This window comes from Paroedura picta, chromosome 13 (assembly GCF_049243985.1).
Source record: "Paroedura picta isolate Pp20150507F chromosome 13, Ppicta_v3.0, whole genome shotgun sequence".
Classification (NCBI taxonomy): Eukaryota; Metazoa; Chordata; class Lepidosauria; order Squamata; family Gekkonidae; genus Paroedura; species Paroedura picta.
In genome coordinates this window covers 1,787,605-1,804,940 of record NC_135381.1, presented here as the reverse complement: position 1 = coordinate 1,804,940, position 17,336 = coordinate 1,787,605, and the positions used below count along the sequence as shown (strand labels likewise).

At 52.5% G+C, this 17,336-nt stretch overlaps 1 protein-coding gene across 4 annotated transcripts; it reads left to right on the top strand.

The window, feature by feature from the left end:
• Window positions 1–19: 19 nt before the first annotated feature.
• Window positions 20–16,755, top strand: ACAD10 (acyl-CoA dehydrogenase family member 10). Of its 4 annotated transcripts, XM_077308709.1 has the most exons (22): window positions 31–240; window positions 824–996; window positions 1,395–1,543; window positions 2,521–2,715; window positions 2,864–3,022; window positions 3,255–3,414; window positions 4,304–4,445; window positions 5,727–5,795; window positions 6,571–6,752; window positions 7,164–7,314; window positions 7,635–7,780; window positions 8,444–8,617; window positions 9,887–10,007; window positions 10,047–10,263; window positions 10,867–11,007; window positions 11,313–11,450; window positions 12,422–12,512; window positions 13,013–13,171; window positions 13,850–14,022; window positions 14,673–14,816; window positions 15,328–15,405; window positions 16,001–16,755. In XM_077308709.1, exons 2-22 carry the CDS (start codon window positions 825–827, stop codon window positions 16,133–16,135), a joined length of 3,096 nt encoding a protein of 1,031 aa, XP_077164824.1. In that variant the 5' UTR covers window positions 31–240; window position 824; the 3' UTR covers window positions 16,136–16,755. The 4 variants fall into 4 exon arrangements, with proteins under 4 accessions (XP_077164823.1, XP_077164824.1, XP_077164822.1 ...); XM_077308708.1 differs by having other exon boundaries at window positions 20–168; window positions 9,887–10,263; XM_077308707.1 differs by having other exon boundaries at window positions 9,887–10,263.
• Window positions 16,756–17,336: the final 581 nt, after the last annotated feature.

The following is a 17,336-nucleotide window of genomic DNA, read 5'->3' as shown; positions in this document are numbered from 1 at the left end:
GCAGGCCCGTCAGCTGACTCCCGCGGACTTCGCTCCCTTCTCCGGAGTCGCGTGACGGCCCGCTCTCGCGAGAAGCCGCAAGGAAGGCTCGGAGCGGTATCGCCTCGGGTCAGAGGTCGCGGAGGGGTCTGTTGCTCGGCAACCGAGCGTTCTCCGAAGGAGGGAGGGGTAGGAATTACGGTCGCCAACTTCCGCCGGGAAAATTCCTGGAGATTCGAGGGCGGACCGTGGGGAAGCGAGGTACCTGGGCAGGGACGTCAACCCCCCCCCCCCCGAGACTAAAGCCGGCGGCCCCTCTTGGGGAACTAAGCTCTGGGGTCTGGAGATTGCTTGTAATCCTAGGGAGAGCTCCAGGCCTCACCTGGAGGCTGGCAACCCTGGATGGGGTACTGTGACATGGCTGCGATCCATAAATGAGTTGTGACAAAGGGTTTCTTCTTATAACCCTCCAGAAGGAGTCTCACAGCAGCTTACAGTGGCCTTCCCTTCCTCTCCCCACAACAGACAACCTGTGGGGTAGGTGGGGCTGAGAGAGCCCTGAGAGAACTGCTCTGTGAGACCATCTAAGAGAACTGTGACTAGCTCAAAGTCCCCCAGCTGGCTTCTGCATGCCAAGTGGGTGCTGCGCCACTGAGCCACAGTGTGCCCACGGAAGTATACCACCTTCAATAACACTTAGTTGAGTTTAAAGATGCCGCTGGACTCCACAGCTTTGTTCTGCTACTTCAGACCAACAAGGCAGCCCATTTGAATCTATTGTCAAGACATTATTCCTGATACTTCTAAAACATCTCCTCTCCTCGTTGCATTCCCATTTCTACAGGATGTGTCTTAGGAAGCTTTTCCAGACCTCTTACTGCCACTATGCCAGGAGAGCACGAATCTTCCAGCACGCCTACCTGACACTAGGGAGGCATTATGCATCCTGTCCCTATCAAGCTGTGATCTTTGATATGGGTGGTGTTCTCCTTCCTTCCCCCTTCAAATTGGCTGCAGGTGAGAGCTGTTTCTAGGGGGGGGTGTCCATTCAGCTCTGTTGAGCCAGTGAATTCTGTCTCTTGGTTAAATGGTTTATTGCCAGGGAAGAACCATGGTGGCTGTCTGGGTAGGTGCCACTAAAATGTAGTACTTTTTTTTCATTGCACTTGGGTTCCTCTGAGTGTCGGGGGGGGGGGGGGGGCTCTGCAGCCATTCTGTGGTTGCGCCCACCACCCAGTGTCAGAATTCCAAAAATGCCTGCAGGCTGGAAAAGGTTCACTTGGAATTCCTGAACCTTCTAGGACCATGAATGTTACAAGGACACTACATTGCACAAAAGAAAGAGAATGCTTCAGACTTTCCTGCCCACTCAAGATAGAGGCTGGTTCCTCAATGGTTTGTCTTCTTCCATTTAGAGTGGGAGGCCCAGAATTGTGTCTCTCCTGGTACCCTCAGACAGGCCTTAATATCTGGAGGGGAGAACAGGCCCTGGATGAAATTCATGAGAGCAGAGCTGAGCCCAGAAGAGTTTCTGCATGAATTCGAGCAGCAGTGCACCAGGATCGTAAGCTGCTTTTCTGCTTGGTTTTGGGGAGCGTTTTGCATGTGTGTGTGTTTATATGTCTCTTGAACTGGATCCCTCCAGTGTGCAGAAAAATACAAATGGAAATTAAGAGATTCCTCCGTGGTTGGGTGTTTGCCTATTGTATGGGTTTTCCACCCTCCCCCCAAGAAGCTCATCTAGCCTTGCCACAAGCCTGTGAGAGTTGTTGCAATGAAAGAAGGGAGCTGGCTGCATGGGGATTTGGACCTGGCTCTTCCTGACTGAGGTTCTTCTTTCCTCTTTTGCCCTAGAAAATGATGTGAGGTGCCAAAGGCTGCAGAAGATTGTCATGTGATATGGAAAAATTCAGTCTCAGTCACTTCCATGGGGGGGGGGTTGCTCCAGCTCAGATGTGGGTGGGGAGCAGACGTTTTCCCCAACTTCCAAACATCTTGGTGCTTTTGTGACCCTTGCAGCTTCCTCCAAGGGTGCCTTCCATTAGGATCAGCAAGTGCAGCTTTTCCTGAGCAAGAAAGAACTTGCCAGTGTGGGGCATGCCCTGGTAGCATCTAGATTACAGGACTGCCAAGAACTGTACATGGGGCTGCTCTTGGACAGTGTTTTAAGATTACAGTGGTATTGTATTTGAGGTCATATCACCCCAGTCTTTGTCCACCTGTGCTGTCTTCCAGTCTGCTTCCAGGCCCAATTCAAGGTGCTGGGATTGACTTAAGGACCAAAATTATGGACACCCCCCCCACACACACACAGAATCCCCCATCCACTCTGTCAGCATCTTCCTTCAGTGGGAGAGGTCTTTGCTGTTTTGTCTGGCACTTCCACACTGACCCTCCTTGTTCATACTTTTTAAAAAAAGGTTTCCTGTATTGTTTGCCATCTCTAGGGCCCTAGTAGGTCAGCAAGGTGAGATCCAAAGGTTTTTAATAAAAAGCTACCCTGATTTGGTATTGGTGACCTGTTGCCATTTCTCCTCCTAGGCCGGTTCCTCTGTTCCAGTGGCCTCGTTCTTTTCTGCTCTAACCAGCGACGCAAAGTCCAAACAGCACCCTATGATGACGGAGGCAATAAAGTGTATCCGGACTGAAGGCCTGAAGACAGCTGTGCTGAGTAACAATTTTTATTTACCCAGTGGAGAAAGCTTCCTACCCCTGGACCGAAAGCAGTTTGATGTAGTAAGTGGACATCATAATTTTGAATTTCTTACCATATTTAATATGTTCCATTTTCCCTACTGTCCCCCATTTCAAACTCGCTTCTGAGGCCAGAATAGGCCCCCTGTGCTTTATAACCTTCTGAATCTCTTGCCTTCCTCCCGTCTAGATCATCGAGTCTTGCCGGGAAGGGATCTGCAAACCAGACCCTCGTCTCTACAAGGTTTGTTTGGAGCGTTTGGGAGTTCCGGCAAAAGAGTGCGTCTTTCTGGATGACATTGGGCAGAACCTCAAAACTGCTGCCCAGCTTGGCATTAAAACAGTGAAGGTGAGGCGATTGAGAGCCGCTGCCGGCAGAGCTACAGAAGAGCCACCCACGAACTCAGCCCATGGTTTGGGGCACATTTATGTCCAGTGGCATCTGGGATGCCCACAAGCTTTTTTGGGGGGGGTGAAAGCTCCCGTGTCAGTTCTGCTTCACCTTCCCCCTCCTCCCCCTTACCCTTGGAGCCTGGGCTCACTTTCTTGACCCTCTCTCATCTCTTTCACCTTCCCGTCAGGTTGATGACCCGGATTCGGCCATTCGCGAATTGGAGGCCTGTCTGGGCTTCCCCTTGCAGTGCGTCGTCCCGTACACCTGCCCTGTGAGGCCAACAATGGAAATCCCCCAAGAGCCTCTCCAGAAATACCTTGAAAGCCTTTGGGGGGGCCCAGCAGCAGGTAGGAGAGCCTTTCTTTCGGAAACCAGTAGTAGTGCGGTTTTAAGAGGCCTTCTGGTGCCGGTGAACGTGGGGCTTCTGCGATGCCAGCAGAGGAGGCTCCTTGCCCACCTGATTATCTCAATATGTTTTGATGGGGAAGGAGGTAGTCATGCCCATCTGTTAAAACAAGACAAAACAAAAATATAGCAAAACAAAAATATAACAAAAACAAGACAAAACAAAAAACATTTCAGTGGGAGCTTCCCTGAGGGACCCTTCTGGTTTGCACATGGCCTTCCCCTGACGTTCTGGCAAGTTCCTTTGCCCTGGTTATGATGCAGTATCCCACCTGCTGGGATGGTGAGTGGCTTCTGTTCCCCAGGGTGGTGACAAACCAGGGGCTGAGGTGTGTGTCCCCGCCTCGGTCTGCGGAACTGTCAAAAGGCTTTCATGACCAAAGCCAACTGGTGGCTGTGGGGTTTCCAGGCTGCGTGGCCATGGTCTGCTGGTTTGGCACGGAGAGATTCCCGTCTTGGCATGTCCTCCCTCTGAAGACGCCAGCCACAGTTGCTGGTGAAACTTCAGGGAGTAAAACTGCCAGAACGCATTGGCCATGCAGCCGGGACACCCCCAGCACCCTCTTTTGCTTCAGGACAAAACTTGGGGAAGGCTCTTTCTCCCAAATGGCGTGAGCTGGAATGGCCAGGGTGGAGCTGGGAGTTGTGGTCTGTGGGGTGCTACTCATGACAGATGAAATCCAGGAGATGCCCACCCCTCCTTTTCATTGACTCATACTGTACTGTACGGCAGATTGGGGGGGGGGGAATGGGGTGTCAGATGACCATTGCCAGGAAAACTAGATCTGCCTCTGACAAGGATCCAATCCCTTTTCACTCCCTGATTTCTAGGGCCTCTGCTGCTGCGGCAGTTCAACCATGGGCAGTCCAATCCGACTTACTACGTCCGGTTTGGGGATCGCCACTTGGTCCTCCGGAAGAAGCCGCCTGGCAAGCTGCTGCCCTCCGCTCATGCTGTAGAGAGAGAGTACAGGTGAAACCACTTATTTAAGGGGATCCACTCACACGCTGTTGCGTTTCACGAGATTCTTCAGTAAGCAGGTTCTGCATCACTCGGAAGCCTGCACAGTCCTCCACTAACCTGTTTAAAACATTTCCAGGGGTAGCCAGGTGAGTCTGTGGGAAAGGAGATAGATTCAAATTCAGGAGTACCTGTGTGACCAAGAAGATTTGTGTGTGGTGGGGTATAACCTTTCTGGAGCCAAAGCTGCCTTTTCAGATACCATGTGGTCATTTATCTGACAAAGGGAGCTTTGATTCCTGAAAGCTCACACCCTAAAGATCTGAAATTGTTGGAGTACAGGGTCAATTAGCAGTCAATTAGTAAACAGCATCATCATGATATCCAAGAAATATACAGCATAAAGAAGATCTTTAGCACAATCGGATGCCGTGCTGGAATAACAGGCTGAGTTCCTCAGTCCTTTGGCTTCAGTTACTCTTATGGTTCCTGTTTCATTGTCTGCGGAAGCAGGCCTGCACATGAAAACTCACACCTTGAATGGAACGTGGTTGGTCTTAAACCAACCTTGGGCTTAAAAGCTGCTGGACTCTGACTTTGTTCGGCTACTTCAAACCAACACAGATACCCACCTGAACCCCAAAATCTTGTTGGTGTCTCGGGTGCTATTGCTTGTTAAAAATATGCTGCTGTTTTTCAGTCTGGTGATGCAACCAGTCTTCTCTATCACTTTGTGCATTCAAGTATCCACTTATGAATCGGCTGCTAAAAAAGGAAGAAAGAACCCTAGACATACCCCAATAGGATAGTGGTTTTGACTAATGACTTGTTACGTTCTGTTGTGAATGCACAGCAGAAGAACCTCTGGGGTGCAGCAGGTTCAGGTGGGTTGTTGGTCTGGAGCAACAGAACAAAGTGAGAATCCAGTGGCACCTGTGAGACCAGCCATGTTTAATTCTGGGTAGGCACATGAAAGCTTATGCCCAGAATTAAATGTTGTTCGTCTTAAAGGTGTCCCTGGCCTCAAACTTTGTGGTGTAGCGGTTAGTGCAGGCTAGGATCAGGAGACCCAAGTTCAACTTCCGCTTCTGAGCCATGCCACACAATGAGGAATGAGTCCCTGTCAGGCTGACCTACCTCAGAAGGTTGTTGTGAGAATAAAAGGGGGGAGGGGAGAACAACATATGTTGCCCTGAGCTCCTTGGAGAAAGGGAGAGATAAAAATAATAAGTATTAACGCCAACAAATAACTTTCAATCTCTGTCCTTTCCTTTTTCCCCTCTCCCCCGACAGGGTTCTGAAGGCTCTTGCAGATGCTGGCATCCCAGTTCCAAAAGTTATCTCTCTTTGTGAAGATTCCAGGTGAATTTCTTCCTCTTTGTTCAAGTCTATTTATTTGAGTCCCAGTCCAGTAAACCATCAGACACAAATCAGATCTCATAGATTTTAGGACACAAGTGAAATGCCTTCCTATTTAGACAGGATTCTCTTTAACAGCACTAACTGCAAGAGATAAGAATTCTGTCGCTGATGCTATAAGCTCTTTATTTTTATTTGTATCATAAAGCAAATCTGAAGCCACAAATCTGTCATCTGCCAGAAACTGTAGAAATTCAGGTCACCTGCAAAAGGCTGCATAACAATAATAATGCTTCTGAAACAGAATCTAAAACTTTACTCCCACAAAGCTATAGTAGAGCGTTTCCACATGCTCCTTTCCCTCACTATTGCAGGGATGACCAAACTGGCTCTCCAGATGTCCATGGACTACAACTCTCATGATCCCCTGCTGGAGAGCCAGTTTGGTCACCTTTGCCCTATTGCTTTGGGCTTTTTTTGTTTTCTGCACATGCTTTCCTCCCTCTAGTGGTGAATTTGATATTGCGTTGCTGTATGTCCAGTATAGTGTTGTAATGAGCCGACCACTAGAGAGAGGGAAACACATGCAGAAATGGAAAAAAGACCCAAAGCGACACAAGTGAGGAAAACGAGGGTGTGGTTAACCCTACTCTTTCAGATTGAGGTTTCATCTTTGTTGGGTTTTAAGAGCGGGATCTAAGGGAGAACATTTGCAATTAGACCTCTGGCCTGAGGAGAGTGTCAGGGGCCTTGCTCTAATCCTTTTGTGTTATCTCAGCATCCTTGGCACCCCCTTCTACCTCATGGAGTACTGCACGGGCCGAATATTCAAGGATCCCTCCCTTCCAGGACTCGAGCCCAGCCAGCGGCAGGAGATTTATGCTGCCATGAACAGAGTCCTCTGTCAGATCCACAGTGTAGACATCAAAGCAGCGGGCCTGGAGGATTACGGAAGGCAAGGTGCGTGCAGACATGCCCCAGGGGCAGGACGGAAGTTTGTTTGTTTAGCTAAAGAGAAAAAGATACTGCCTGGCTTCTCTCAGGCCTGTCCTGCAGGTGCTTGGCCTGCAGATGGTCCCAGGCTCAGTCCCTGGTAGCATCTCCAGTTAAAGAATCCTATCTGGTGATGATACGGGAGGACCTCTGCCTAAGAGAACTGTGACAAAACTGTGGTCTGATTCAGTATAAGGCAGCTTCTTGTGTGTCATACGTGTGATGGAGGCTTTCTTCCCGACATGGGCATTTTGTGTCTGGTGGGGCAACAGGCCCATGCTGCTCGGACCTTCTTCTCCCTCTGCTTCCCTCTGTGTACAAAGAACTCCTGCAGTGGCCAGTGGTGCACGCACAACCTTTAACCCTTCCGTGTTGCAGACTGCTATCTCCAGCGGCAAGTCCAGATCTGGAGCAAACAGTTCCGCGCTACAGAGACGCACCCGATCCCCGCCATGGAGAGGCTCATGCAGTGGCTCCCCTCCCACTTGCCAGCCAGCCAGCGGCTCTCCGTCGTGCACGGGGATTTCAGGTAATGACCAGCCAATGGCGGCTTCCTCGAAACAGAAAGAAACAGAGAAAAGGACAATTTCTCAGAACTGGGCTTGGGGATAGTTCGCACTGTGCAGCTTGTATCCTTTGTCTCTGTTGGGAATGGTGCTCAGGGACCCCAAGAGCTGCTTTTCTCAGCAAAATGCTCGGCAGTCAGGGGAAGACGGGGCCTGGAAGGTCTGCACTGGGGCCAAGGCACTAAGCCCCCTCCTCAGATTGCTGTTCCCAAGTTGCAGGGGTGTGGGCTCAATACACCTGCTGGGATGGGGTTTCTCTAACCATCGTGCCTTTCCTCGGCAGGCTCGACAATCTGGTCTTCCACCCAGACAGGCCAGAGGTTGTGTCTGTCCTGGACTGGGAACTCTCCACTTTGGGCGATCCTCTTTCCGATGTGGCCTACAACTGCCTGGTGCATCATTTGCCATCTCACAGTAGCATCCTGAAAGGTACAAGGTTTGGAGAAAACACAGCCGGATTTGTGGGCTGTTCTGGAGCCATTTCTTGAGCCCACAGAAGGCATAAGAACGTAAGACTCTTGGTCTCCCACAGAGGCCAAGCAGGTCCTCCGGAGAGCCAGTAACAGCCCAGAGGCGGGAGGTTGCCTCCTGGCCCTGAACGTGGAGATTTACTGCTGCTGAACACAGAGGCTCCCTTTTAGTCACTGTGGCTATTGATTGCTCCATAAAGATGTCCAATCCCCTTTAAAAGCCATCTGTGCCTCTGGCCATCACTACCCCCTCTGGCAGTGAATTCCACTTTTTAATTACTCATGAAGTAAAGAAATGCTTCCTTGCTAGCAAGAAAGCCTGTTCTGTGAAAAAATACAAGGGGCTCCAGAAAGTTGTTTGGGGATAGGATCTGAGCGAGAAGCTTAATGGGGAAGCCACTGTCCATCCCTTGAGCTCTGGCCTTGCTGGGAAGAGCCCACAGCTCCCCTTACTCGCTGCTAAGGGCTGCCCACTGGCTCTTCAGGGAAGGCAGCTGCTGTGGGAAGAGGAAACATCTGCCTCCACAAGTCCCTTCCATTCACACGGGGCAGGACCCAGCCGGGTGTTTGTCTGTGCAGCAACACAGCTGGCAGGAACGAGCTCTGCTTCCCCCACGTGCAGGTTTGAGCGACTGCGACCTGAGCCTGCTGGGCATCCCCTCGCCAGAGGAATACGTCCTGCTGTACTGCGACCAAATGGGCCTTGCTCCCATCGAGAACTGGAACTTCTACATGGCCTTTTCCTTTTTCAGAGTGGCGGCCATCCTACAAGGGGTGTACAAGCGCTCACTCACAGGTGAGGAGGGGAGGTAGGCATAGGCCCCCAGGCCCGCCCAAGAGGGCCCCGCATCTGCAGGGCTGATTCTCTAGCTGAGCCTTCCAAGCAAGCCTTTGGGTCAAGGAGGGCTCAGCTGACTTCCCAGCCTTTGGCAGCACAGGCATCGCCACCAGGTGCCTCAGAGACCAGCCCTTGCTGCCTTTCCCCGGGCGTAGGGGCCAGGCCTAAAGAGGGCAGGTGTGTTCCTGGCTCAAGGCTATAAAGTGCTGGAACGGGCTCTGCCGAAACGTGGGATGAAGGGAAGCTCCCTGCCGTGGGGGGTGTTGAAGGCAGAGCACTGGGCTGGATAGGGCCTGTGGCCTTAAACCAGGGGTAGTCAAACTGCGGCCCTCCAGATGTCCATGGACTACAATTCCCAGGAGCCCCCTGCCAGCGAATGCTGGCAGGGGCTCCTGGGAATTGTAGTCCATGGACATCTGGAGGGCCGCAGTTTGACTACCCCTGCCTTGAACTCTCATGACAGGCTGGGTTTTGTTTTTACAAATTCAGTTTGTTGGAGAAGAAAGAAGCAAGAACTTTATAATTATTATAGCCTTGTGGCATCCTGTGACTAAAAAACTGTCTTCTCAAATAAGAGCCAGGGGGCTGCAAAGATGCAGAGAGGGAGGATGGGCTCTAGTGGTGGGAAGCACCATCAGATCTCACTTTAGGGTTGCCAGGCCCCTGGTTTGGCACCTTTCCCACTTGAAGGGTTTAAGAAACTGGGAAATCCCTCTCCAAAAAGAGACAAGCCTAGAAAAAACAACACTTCTACATCACCTGGAACTGACACGGGGGGGGGGGGGGGGAGGCGGCGATGCTCTGGTTTTTGGGCAAAACAGCTAGTTCTAGCCTAAGGTTTTGCCCAAAGCATTGCCCCCAACGTCACCGCATCACTTCCATGTGACGTAGAAATGTCACTTTTTTCAGGTTTCTTCCCAGCCCTGATAAATTCCATCCCCCCATTCCCTGCTGGCTGGTCCAAGGGACCTGGGTCCCACCCAAATGCTCGCCAGGGCCAACACTGCCTAGCTTCCAAGATGTGACACGGCTGGGCCCTCTTGGTTAGGGCAGAGCAAGCTGTCCTCCGCAAACGAAGGGTGTTGGAACAAAATCCAAGTGCCGCAAAGCTCCTGCCCCTCTTCGCTGCAACAGGTCGGCCTGCCCCTCCCCAGAGGATTAGCAGGTCGCTGAACATCATTTGGCAAACAAGGGGGATTCGGAATATCTGCCCTTCTTTCCGCACAGGGCAGGCCAGCTCAGCGACAGCCGAAAGAAGTGGGCGGCAGGCAGAGCTGATGGCCGAACTCAGCTGGGACTTTGCCACCAAAGAAGGCTTCCGCGTCTTCAAAGGGCTTCCGGTCCCCAGGCCTCCAGGCACACAGGCTGGTCCTAGCCCATCCCCAAGGAGGAGCTATGCCACGGGGCCTCACTCCAGCTTGGCTCCCGCAGCCAAGTCTCACCTGGTCATCTCCCCGGAAGGCCTGCCGGGCCATGTCCAAGAGCTGTATCGCAAGCTGGAGAGATTCATGAACGGCCACGTTTATCCGGCCGAGCAGACCCTGCGAGACCACCAGGCTGCTCAGAGCAGGTGGACTCCGCATCCCCTCATGGAGGAGCTCAAGGCAAGTGGGGTCCTGCTGACAAAAGGTGGGCCACGGCCTGGTCTTGTGCTGGGGAAGAGGAAGCAAGCAAGAAAGCACAGTCAGCATTCCAGGGGTGGCAGGGAAGCCAGCCAGGTTTAGGGGTCCACGGGCAAAGTTTTGTCTCTAGGCTGTTGTCCTTCTAAATGGGTTTTCTGATTTGTGGCCTGGTTGTTCCTGTTTCCATGGCGAGAGAGGCTGCTCAGGAAGCCACCAGGAAGCTGCTGCCAGTCTGAGGCGTTGGCCTTGATTGAGGGCAGCATTCTGTGTGTTCGGGCCTTCAGATGCTGGCTCACTTGGCCCTCCGTGGAGTTCCTGAAAGTGATGGGGAGGACACAGAGCTGTATTGGCTTGGAGGCACTGTCTCCTGATCCCCAGGAGTCACATGTGGCCTTCTCTCACATTTGGCTAGGCACATTCTCCACGGGTTCACAATTCCCTGCAGCCTCAGGGGCCAAGAACTAGCTTTCATAATGAATCAGTAGGAGGCGTGAAGGCATGTCGTGTGCCTTTATCTTGGGGCTCCTCAGAGGTGGCCCCGTAGATCTGAGCCTTCCTAAGTCTCCGCCTGTTCTTTCCCTCCAGGACAGGGCCAAGGCTGAGGGCCTCTGGAACCTTTTCATCCCAGCGGAGAGTGACCCCGACACAAAATATGGAGCAGGCCTGACCAACGCGGAGTATGCACACTTGTGTGAGCTGATGGGGACTTCACTGTATGCACCCGAGGTACCCACGGTGGAGGCTCTGCCCAGTGGTGCTGTGGGAAGCCATGTGGGGGGTGGGAAAGGGCCTCAGGAGGGAACATGGGAGCTCCCTCTGACTTTTGCTCCCTGCAGGGAGAGTTCCCTTGCTTTCTCCTGCCCAGCAGCCTCTGGCCGGCCGGCCAGTCTCTTCCTCTCAGAGGGGAGCCTGTCTTTTCAGGATCTCCCCCAAGCACACAGTCCAGGGCTCTGCAGAGTCCTCCCGTTCCTGGCTAGCGCCCTCCAAGCGTGATGGCCATCTTTTGGCTTCTGGCTTATTTATCTCTGCAGATTTTCAACTGCTCTGCCCCAGACACAGGCAATATGGAGGTGCTGATACGCTACGGCACAGAAGCCCAGAAGGAACGCTGGCTGCAGCCGCTGCTGGAGGCCAAGATCCGCTCCTGCTTTGCGATGACAGAGCCGCAGGTCAGTGCTCACAGCTGCCTTGTTTTGAGAAAGATCACAGGGATGTCGTGGGGGGCGGGGGGAGGGAGAAATACAGGTTTTTACAGAGTAGCCATTTCCTTCTTCCACCACTGGAGGGCTCTAATTTTCTTTACAAAATCGGCACTAGAATATCATTACATTGATTTGACATAGTAACAGTTGGTGTTCCGGGTTCTCTGAATTCTCATTTTTTATTTCTAAAAAAGCAAGTGTCTAACCTCTTCCTTAGTCAAGATGTGAGGGGAAAGGCATCTCTTGGCAAAGGGATCTTCTTTAGAATAAAGAAAGCCAGGAATGCAGAGACCCTTTTACACCTGTTAACAAAGGAACGTTGAGAATAACAATTTTCTCGTCTTGACTGGCTTCATTGCAAAACCTCAAATGGTCCAAGGTGATGGGGACTGGGGCAGGGGGACTCCAGGGGAACCTGTCAATTGGAAGGCCCTTGCCACACCAGCCATGGAAACCACCTCGTTGCCCTGCACAGGAGTCTTGGGTTTTTAACGTTGCCCATTCCAAACCCACTTCCCCCTCAGCTGGCAGGGGCTCCCCGTGGTCCCGAGCAGAGCTCCTTGCTTCCTGAAAGCATTAAACCAGGGTTGCAGTGACTGGATCAGAGAGCGTCTGTCTGAAAAGCAGAATCCCCAGCTCCTCCGCCGCATCAGGGGGTGAGACCCCAAAAACCAAACTCCACATCGAATCTTCTCTGGCAGTGGCAGCGTCAAGAGTCCTGTGGATGCCTCTTGTTATTTCCACGGCGGACAGTAACCTGCGGAACCATTCCTGTTTCAGACCTGCAGAACCCTTTCTCTTCCTCCCCACCCCCCGAGAGTCAAAAAGAAGTCCGTGTGGACTGCAGTGGAGGGATGTGTGCCTCCAACCCCGCCCTGTGGCACAATTGATATCTTGCCCCTTTTTTTGCTTCTAATGAATGAAACCGTTTTGCTTAGGTTGCTTCCTCTGATGCCACCAACATTGAGGCTTCCATCACCGAGGGCCGTGGCACATACGTCCTGAATGGGCGCAAATGGTGGATTTCAGGTATGCTGCAGAATCTTTCGGCCTCGCCCAAGGTTTTCCACCTACATTACAATGTCTGCTTCAAAAGGTTGATGAGGCAGGACATCCCTTTGCAGGAGCCATGCTGATTTTCCCTCAGAAGGCTTTGTTCCTCTAGGTCAGGGTAGTCAAACTGCGGCCCTCCAGATGTCCATGGACTACAATTCCCATGAGCCCCTGCCAACATTTGCACTTGCTGGCAGTGGCTCATGGGAACTGTAGTCCATGGACATCTGGAGGGCCGCAGTTTGACTACCCCTGCTCTATGTGCTTGATTCTCCTCGCAGTCTGGCCACCAGTAAAGAATCCCCAGGAGTGGCTGCATCTCCATCACTTTGGAGCACAGTCGAAGCCAGAAACTTGACCCAGCCAGAAACTTTCTTCAGTTGCCATTAAGCACCTTCAGCCACACACGTGAGCCCATTAAATAGGGACAGAGGGATCAAGCGGTGCTAATCCCTAACTGTGTCCCTTCTCGGCAGGCTCCCTGGACCCCCGTTGCCAGCTCTGCATCTTTATGGGCAAGACTGACCCTACGGCTCCAAGGCACAAGCAGCAGTCGATGCTCCTCGTCCCTATGGACACGCCTGGAATTACAGTCACCAGGCCCCTCACTGTGTATGGCTTGGACGACGCTCCAGGTGAGGCACGGCAGATCTGTTTGTTTCCGGAGGCAGAACAAGCAGGGTCACAGTTGAGTCCAGCATAACCTCACGGGCCCCCAGGCAATTCTGAGGAGGGGGGAGGTTCAGTTCTCCCCGTCCATAGAGAACTATTTATTTATTTTTTTATTTATATTTATATTTTTATACCGCCCTTCCCTACAGCTCTGGGTGGTTTACATAAAACATTTTTGAACATTCACATAGAACACTATCAAAATCAATATCAAAATCAATATAACAATATAACAATAAAACAACATATCAACTGGAACAATTAGAATGGCACTTCAACAATAACTTGACAATCAGTCGGTTCGTTCCCTCAGGGGGGCCCCTGTAGGTGTTATGGCTCAGTCGGCCCCACCAAATGCCTGGTGGAAGAGCTCCTTTTTGCAGGCCCTGCGGAGCTGTGGAAGTTCCGGCAGGGCCCTGATCTCTTCGGGGAGCTCATTCCACCAGGTGGGGGCCAGGACCGAGAAGGCTCTGGCCCTTGTTGAGGCCAGACGTGCCTCTTTAGGGCCAGGGATCCGTAGCCAGTTGGAGGTGGCGGAGCGTAGAGCTCTTCTGGGGGTATAGGCAGGGAGGCGGTCTCTCAGATACACTGGGCACATGAAAGAAACACGCTGGGCTCTGTGTTGTGTCTTCCCCTTCCAGCTGGCCATGGGGAGATCACCTTCGAAAACGTTTGCGTTCCCCAAGAGAACATCTTGCTGGGTCCTGGCCGAGGGTTCGAAATCGCCCAGGGGAGGTTGGGCCCGGGAAGGATACATCACTGCATGAGGCTGATCGGCTATGCGGAGAGAGCACTGTCTCTCATGAAGGAGAGGGTGAGCACTGCTACGTGTCGAGTCTCTTTCACACTGGCTCTGCTGCTGTTGGAGAAAGGACTTCCACCGGCCATGGCACACCGCTATCTGGCCCAGTGTGACTCTGTGCTTCCTCTCTGCCACCACCCTGGGGGGCCACTGCTTGTGCAGTTGAGCTAGGATCCTTTCATACAACCGGGCCTTCCCAGAGCCCTCATTTAGGCAGGCATCGTTATGCCAAGTGCACCTCACTGTCCCCAACCAATCTGCCTGGTTGTGCCTGTAGTATCCAGTTCCTCATTCTGTTTCTGGTATGATCAAGAAACGGCACCCAAGTTATGGCTGTGGTGAGTTGCCAGGCACCTCCGCCTGATTCCGTAGAATCAAGAAAATGGGCTAGGATAAAAGTCGTGGCTAAGAGTGGAACAGGGGCAAAATATGTGCACAAAATGCATGCGTGCTTTATTGCCACTTCAGCATGGCGTAGGTGGCATTAAGCCCATGTCACACCGGGACAAATCTCGCCTGCTGCTGCTCTGGTCGTTGGCTGCAGCTGGAGGCGCCCCAGGATTGCACCTGGCTGGGCCCGCTTCTGCCTGTGGGCCGGGGGCTCCCCGAGGCCTGCAGCAGCTCTTGTCCTTTCTGCTGAGCCAGAGGTGGTTTTTTGGCAGGTGACGTCCCGCAGAGCCTTCGGGAAGCCCTTGGCGGAACAAGGCACCATCAGGGCGGCCATCGCTGAGTCCCGAGTGGAAATTGAACAGGCCCGGCTGCTAGTCCTCAAGGCAGCCCACCTCATGGATGTGGTTGGAAATAAGGCAAGTGCTTGGATACTCGGGGGGGGGGGATCAAATCCATGGAGCCCGTGGCCACTGTGTGTTCACCATAGAGCATGGGTCCCAAACCTTTTTGAGCGTGCGGACACCTCGGGAATTCTGGCACAGTGTGATGGGCACAGATTCAAAATGGGCACCATAAAATTGTTGCCATGGGAGACATGATGAGCCACAAAATGGCCACCGCCGCTTTCACAGTGAAGGTCTTTGTGCTGTGACCGCAGCAGCTGCTGCCAAAGCAAGATTTTTTAAAGAACTGCCCTGCAGAAATCCAGCTCAGCTGTGGGCTACTGCTGGGAGGGGAAGAGCCTAATCTGTTCAGAGCCCAGCACGGAGGGCCCCTGGGGCTGTCCCTGTCCCTCCCTCTCTGTTTGGAAAGGGCCCTCTGTTGAAAGTGGGGCAAAGGACGGTGTGGCTTTGGAGCGGAGAGAGCCAAAGGGCAGGCCTGGGGAGGAAATGGCGTCCCCTTTTCTTTTGTCTCCCTCCCACGTAGGAGGCTGCTCTCGAGATTGCCATGATCAAAGTGGTGGCTCCAAACATGGCGTTACGGGTCATTGACCGGGCCATCCAGGTGAGTGCCTTGTGGAGAAGCCCTAGAGCTTTCCGGGGGACTCTCTCTCATTTATGTATTCATTATTTGATTTGATGATTTCTACACCGCCTCTCTCAGGCTAGCCGCCTTGGGGCAACTGATTTCAGCAATGGTTACAAAATAAAACAGTAAGAATAATATACAATTTAAAAATAATAAAACCAATAATCAGCACCAATAATAGTTACGTTCTGGTCTGTTGATGTTACAAGATGAAGAGGAGGTGGAGGGGGGAGCCTGATCAGCTGCCTTGATGGACTTCTGCTGGCCTCGACCATTAAGTCCAGTGGAAGAGCTCTGTCTTGCAGGCGCTGCAGGGCTTGGTGAGCTCCGTCAGGGCCCTGATCTCTGTGGGGGCTCATTCCACCAGGCAGGGGCCGGGGCTGAGAGAGACCCTGGCTCTAGCTGAGGCCAGGCATACTTCCTTGGGGCCAGGGATCCTCAGCCAACACATTCTCAAAGATGGTCCTTCAGCTACGCAGGGCCCGGACGGCATGGGGACTGATCCTTCCTGACCCATAGGCGCATCTTTAAAAACAGCACTCACCTGACCTCCTATCCTTCTCCCTTGCAGGCCTTTGGGGCGGCAGGACTCAGCAACGACTATCCGCTGGCGCAGTTCTTTGCCTGGGCACGGTCTCTGCGTCTGGCTGACGGCCCCGACGAAGTCCACAGGGCAGCCATCGCCAAAATGGAACTGGAGCGTTAGCTGGGCTGCGAGTCACGGCCTGGAACCGCTTTCCCTTCTGTTCGCTGGAGACGGGGAGGGAATCCCAGCACAGGGCTTGGGTGGGGAGGGGTGTCTGAGGCAGCACAGACAAATGTGGGCGGTTGGCAGTGAGGGTTTCCATGCGGGGTCCTGCGGCACTTCAGCTGATATCAGCACAGGGGAAAGAATCAGAGCAGCAGGCTGTTCGGAGGCTCAGGGCCCCAACGAGAAGTCCAGGAACTTCTGGGATTCTCAAGAAGAGATTGAACACCCAAAGATCACGGACGGTGGGAGCGTTCTGCGTTGCAGCAACTTACTCGGCCACACTTTGGTTAGCAGGAAACTGCAGATTGCAGGCTTAGATCCAAGTTGGATATCCTGAAGACGGATGATGGGAGAGAAGTTAAGGATTTCCCCAAGAAAATCTGGCAGAGAGTAACCTTCCCCCCCCCCCCCCACATGCGCCACTGATTTGTGGGTTTTGCTGTGCTTTGGGGAATTTGCACTTTAATGCGGCAATTCACAAATGTAATTTTTAAGGGGATAGAAAGGATCAACACGTGATGGAATTAACGCATATTGATTATGAAACAACTTACAAAACAGGTTTTAAAAGTGAAGAGAGCCTCTGTGTCTTCTGTTGCATGCCGTTGCCAAACTGCAGGTAAGCTGTGAGTGCCCAGAAAAAGGAAGGCTGGAGAGAGAGCAGCTTGTGGGGTGTGGTAGGGATTGGGTTTCTCTTTTTGTCTTGCCAGAAAAAGGTGTGGAAATCAAGAGAACATTTTGGGTGCAAGCAAAAAAGTCTGATGTTCCAGCAGGAACCACTGAAAAGGAAGCCTGGCCCATTTCTTGGGGATAGTGAGCTGCACACTCACTGCGGCGGAAGTGCTGATTGTGTGTCCTGGCGTCTCCCTTGTGCAATTTCCCAATACGGTGACAGTTGCAAGGAGGCACTGGCTGGGCAAGAAAGTGAGAAGCAACCCTAAGCCGTTCTGCTGAGAACCAAGTCCTGTGTCACTGGAGGGCTGGCTCCTGGGAAAGTGTCTTTAGGGTTGCAGCTGTAGTCCTTGCACAGAAATTGACTGCTCCCCTTCTGCAGCAGCCAGATGTGGCTCAGAGTCTTGGGAGAAAGGCAGGTTATAGATGCGGTCAATAAAGGTTCAGGGACTCTGGGTCCACACTCTTTCTGACTCACCTATTG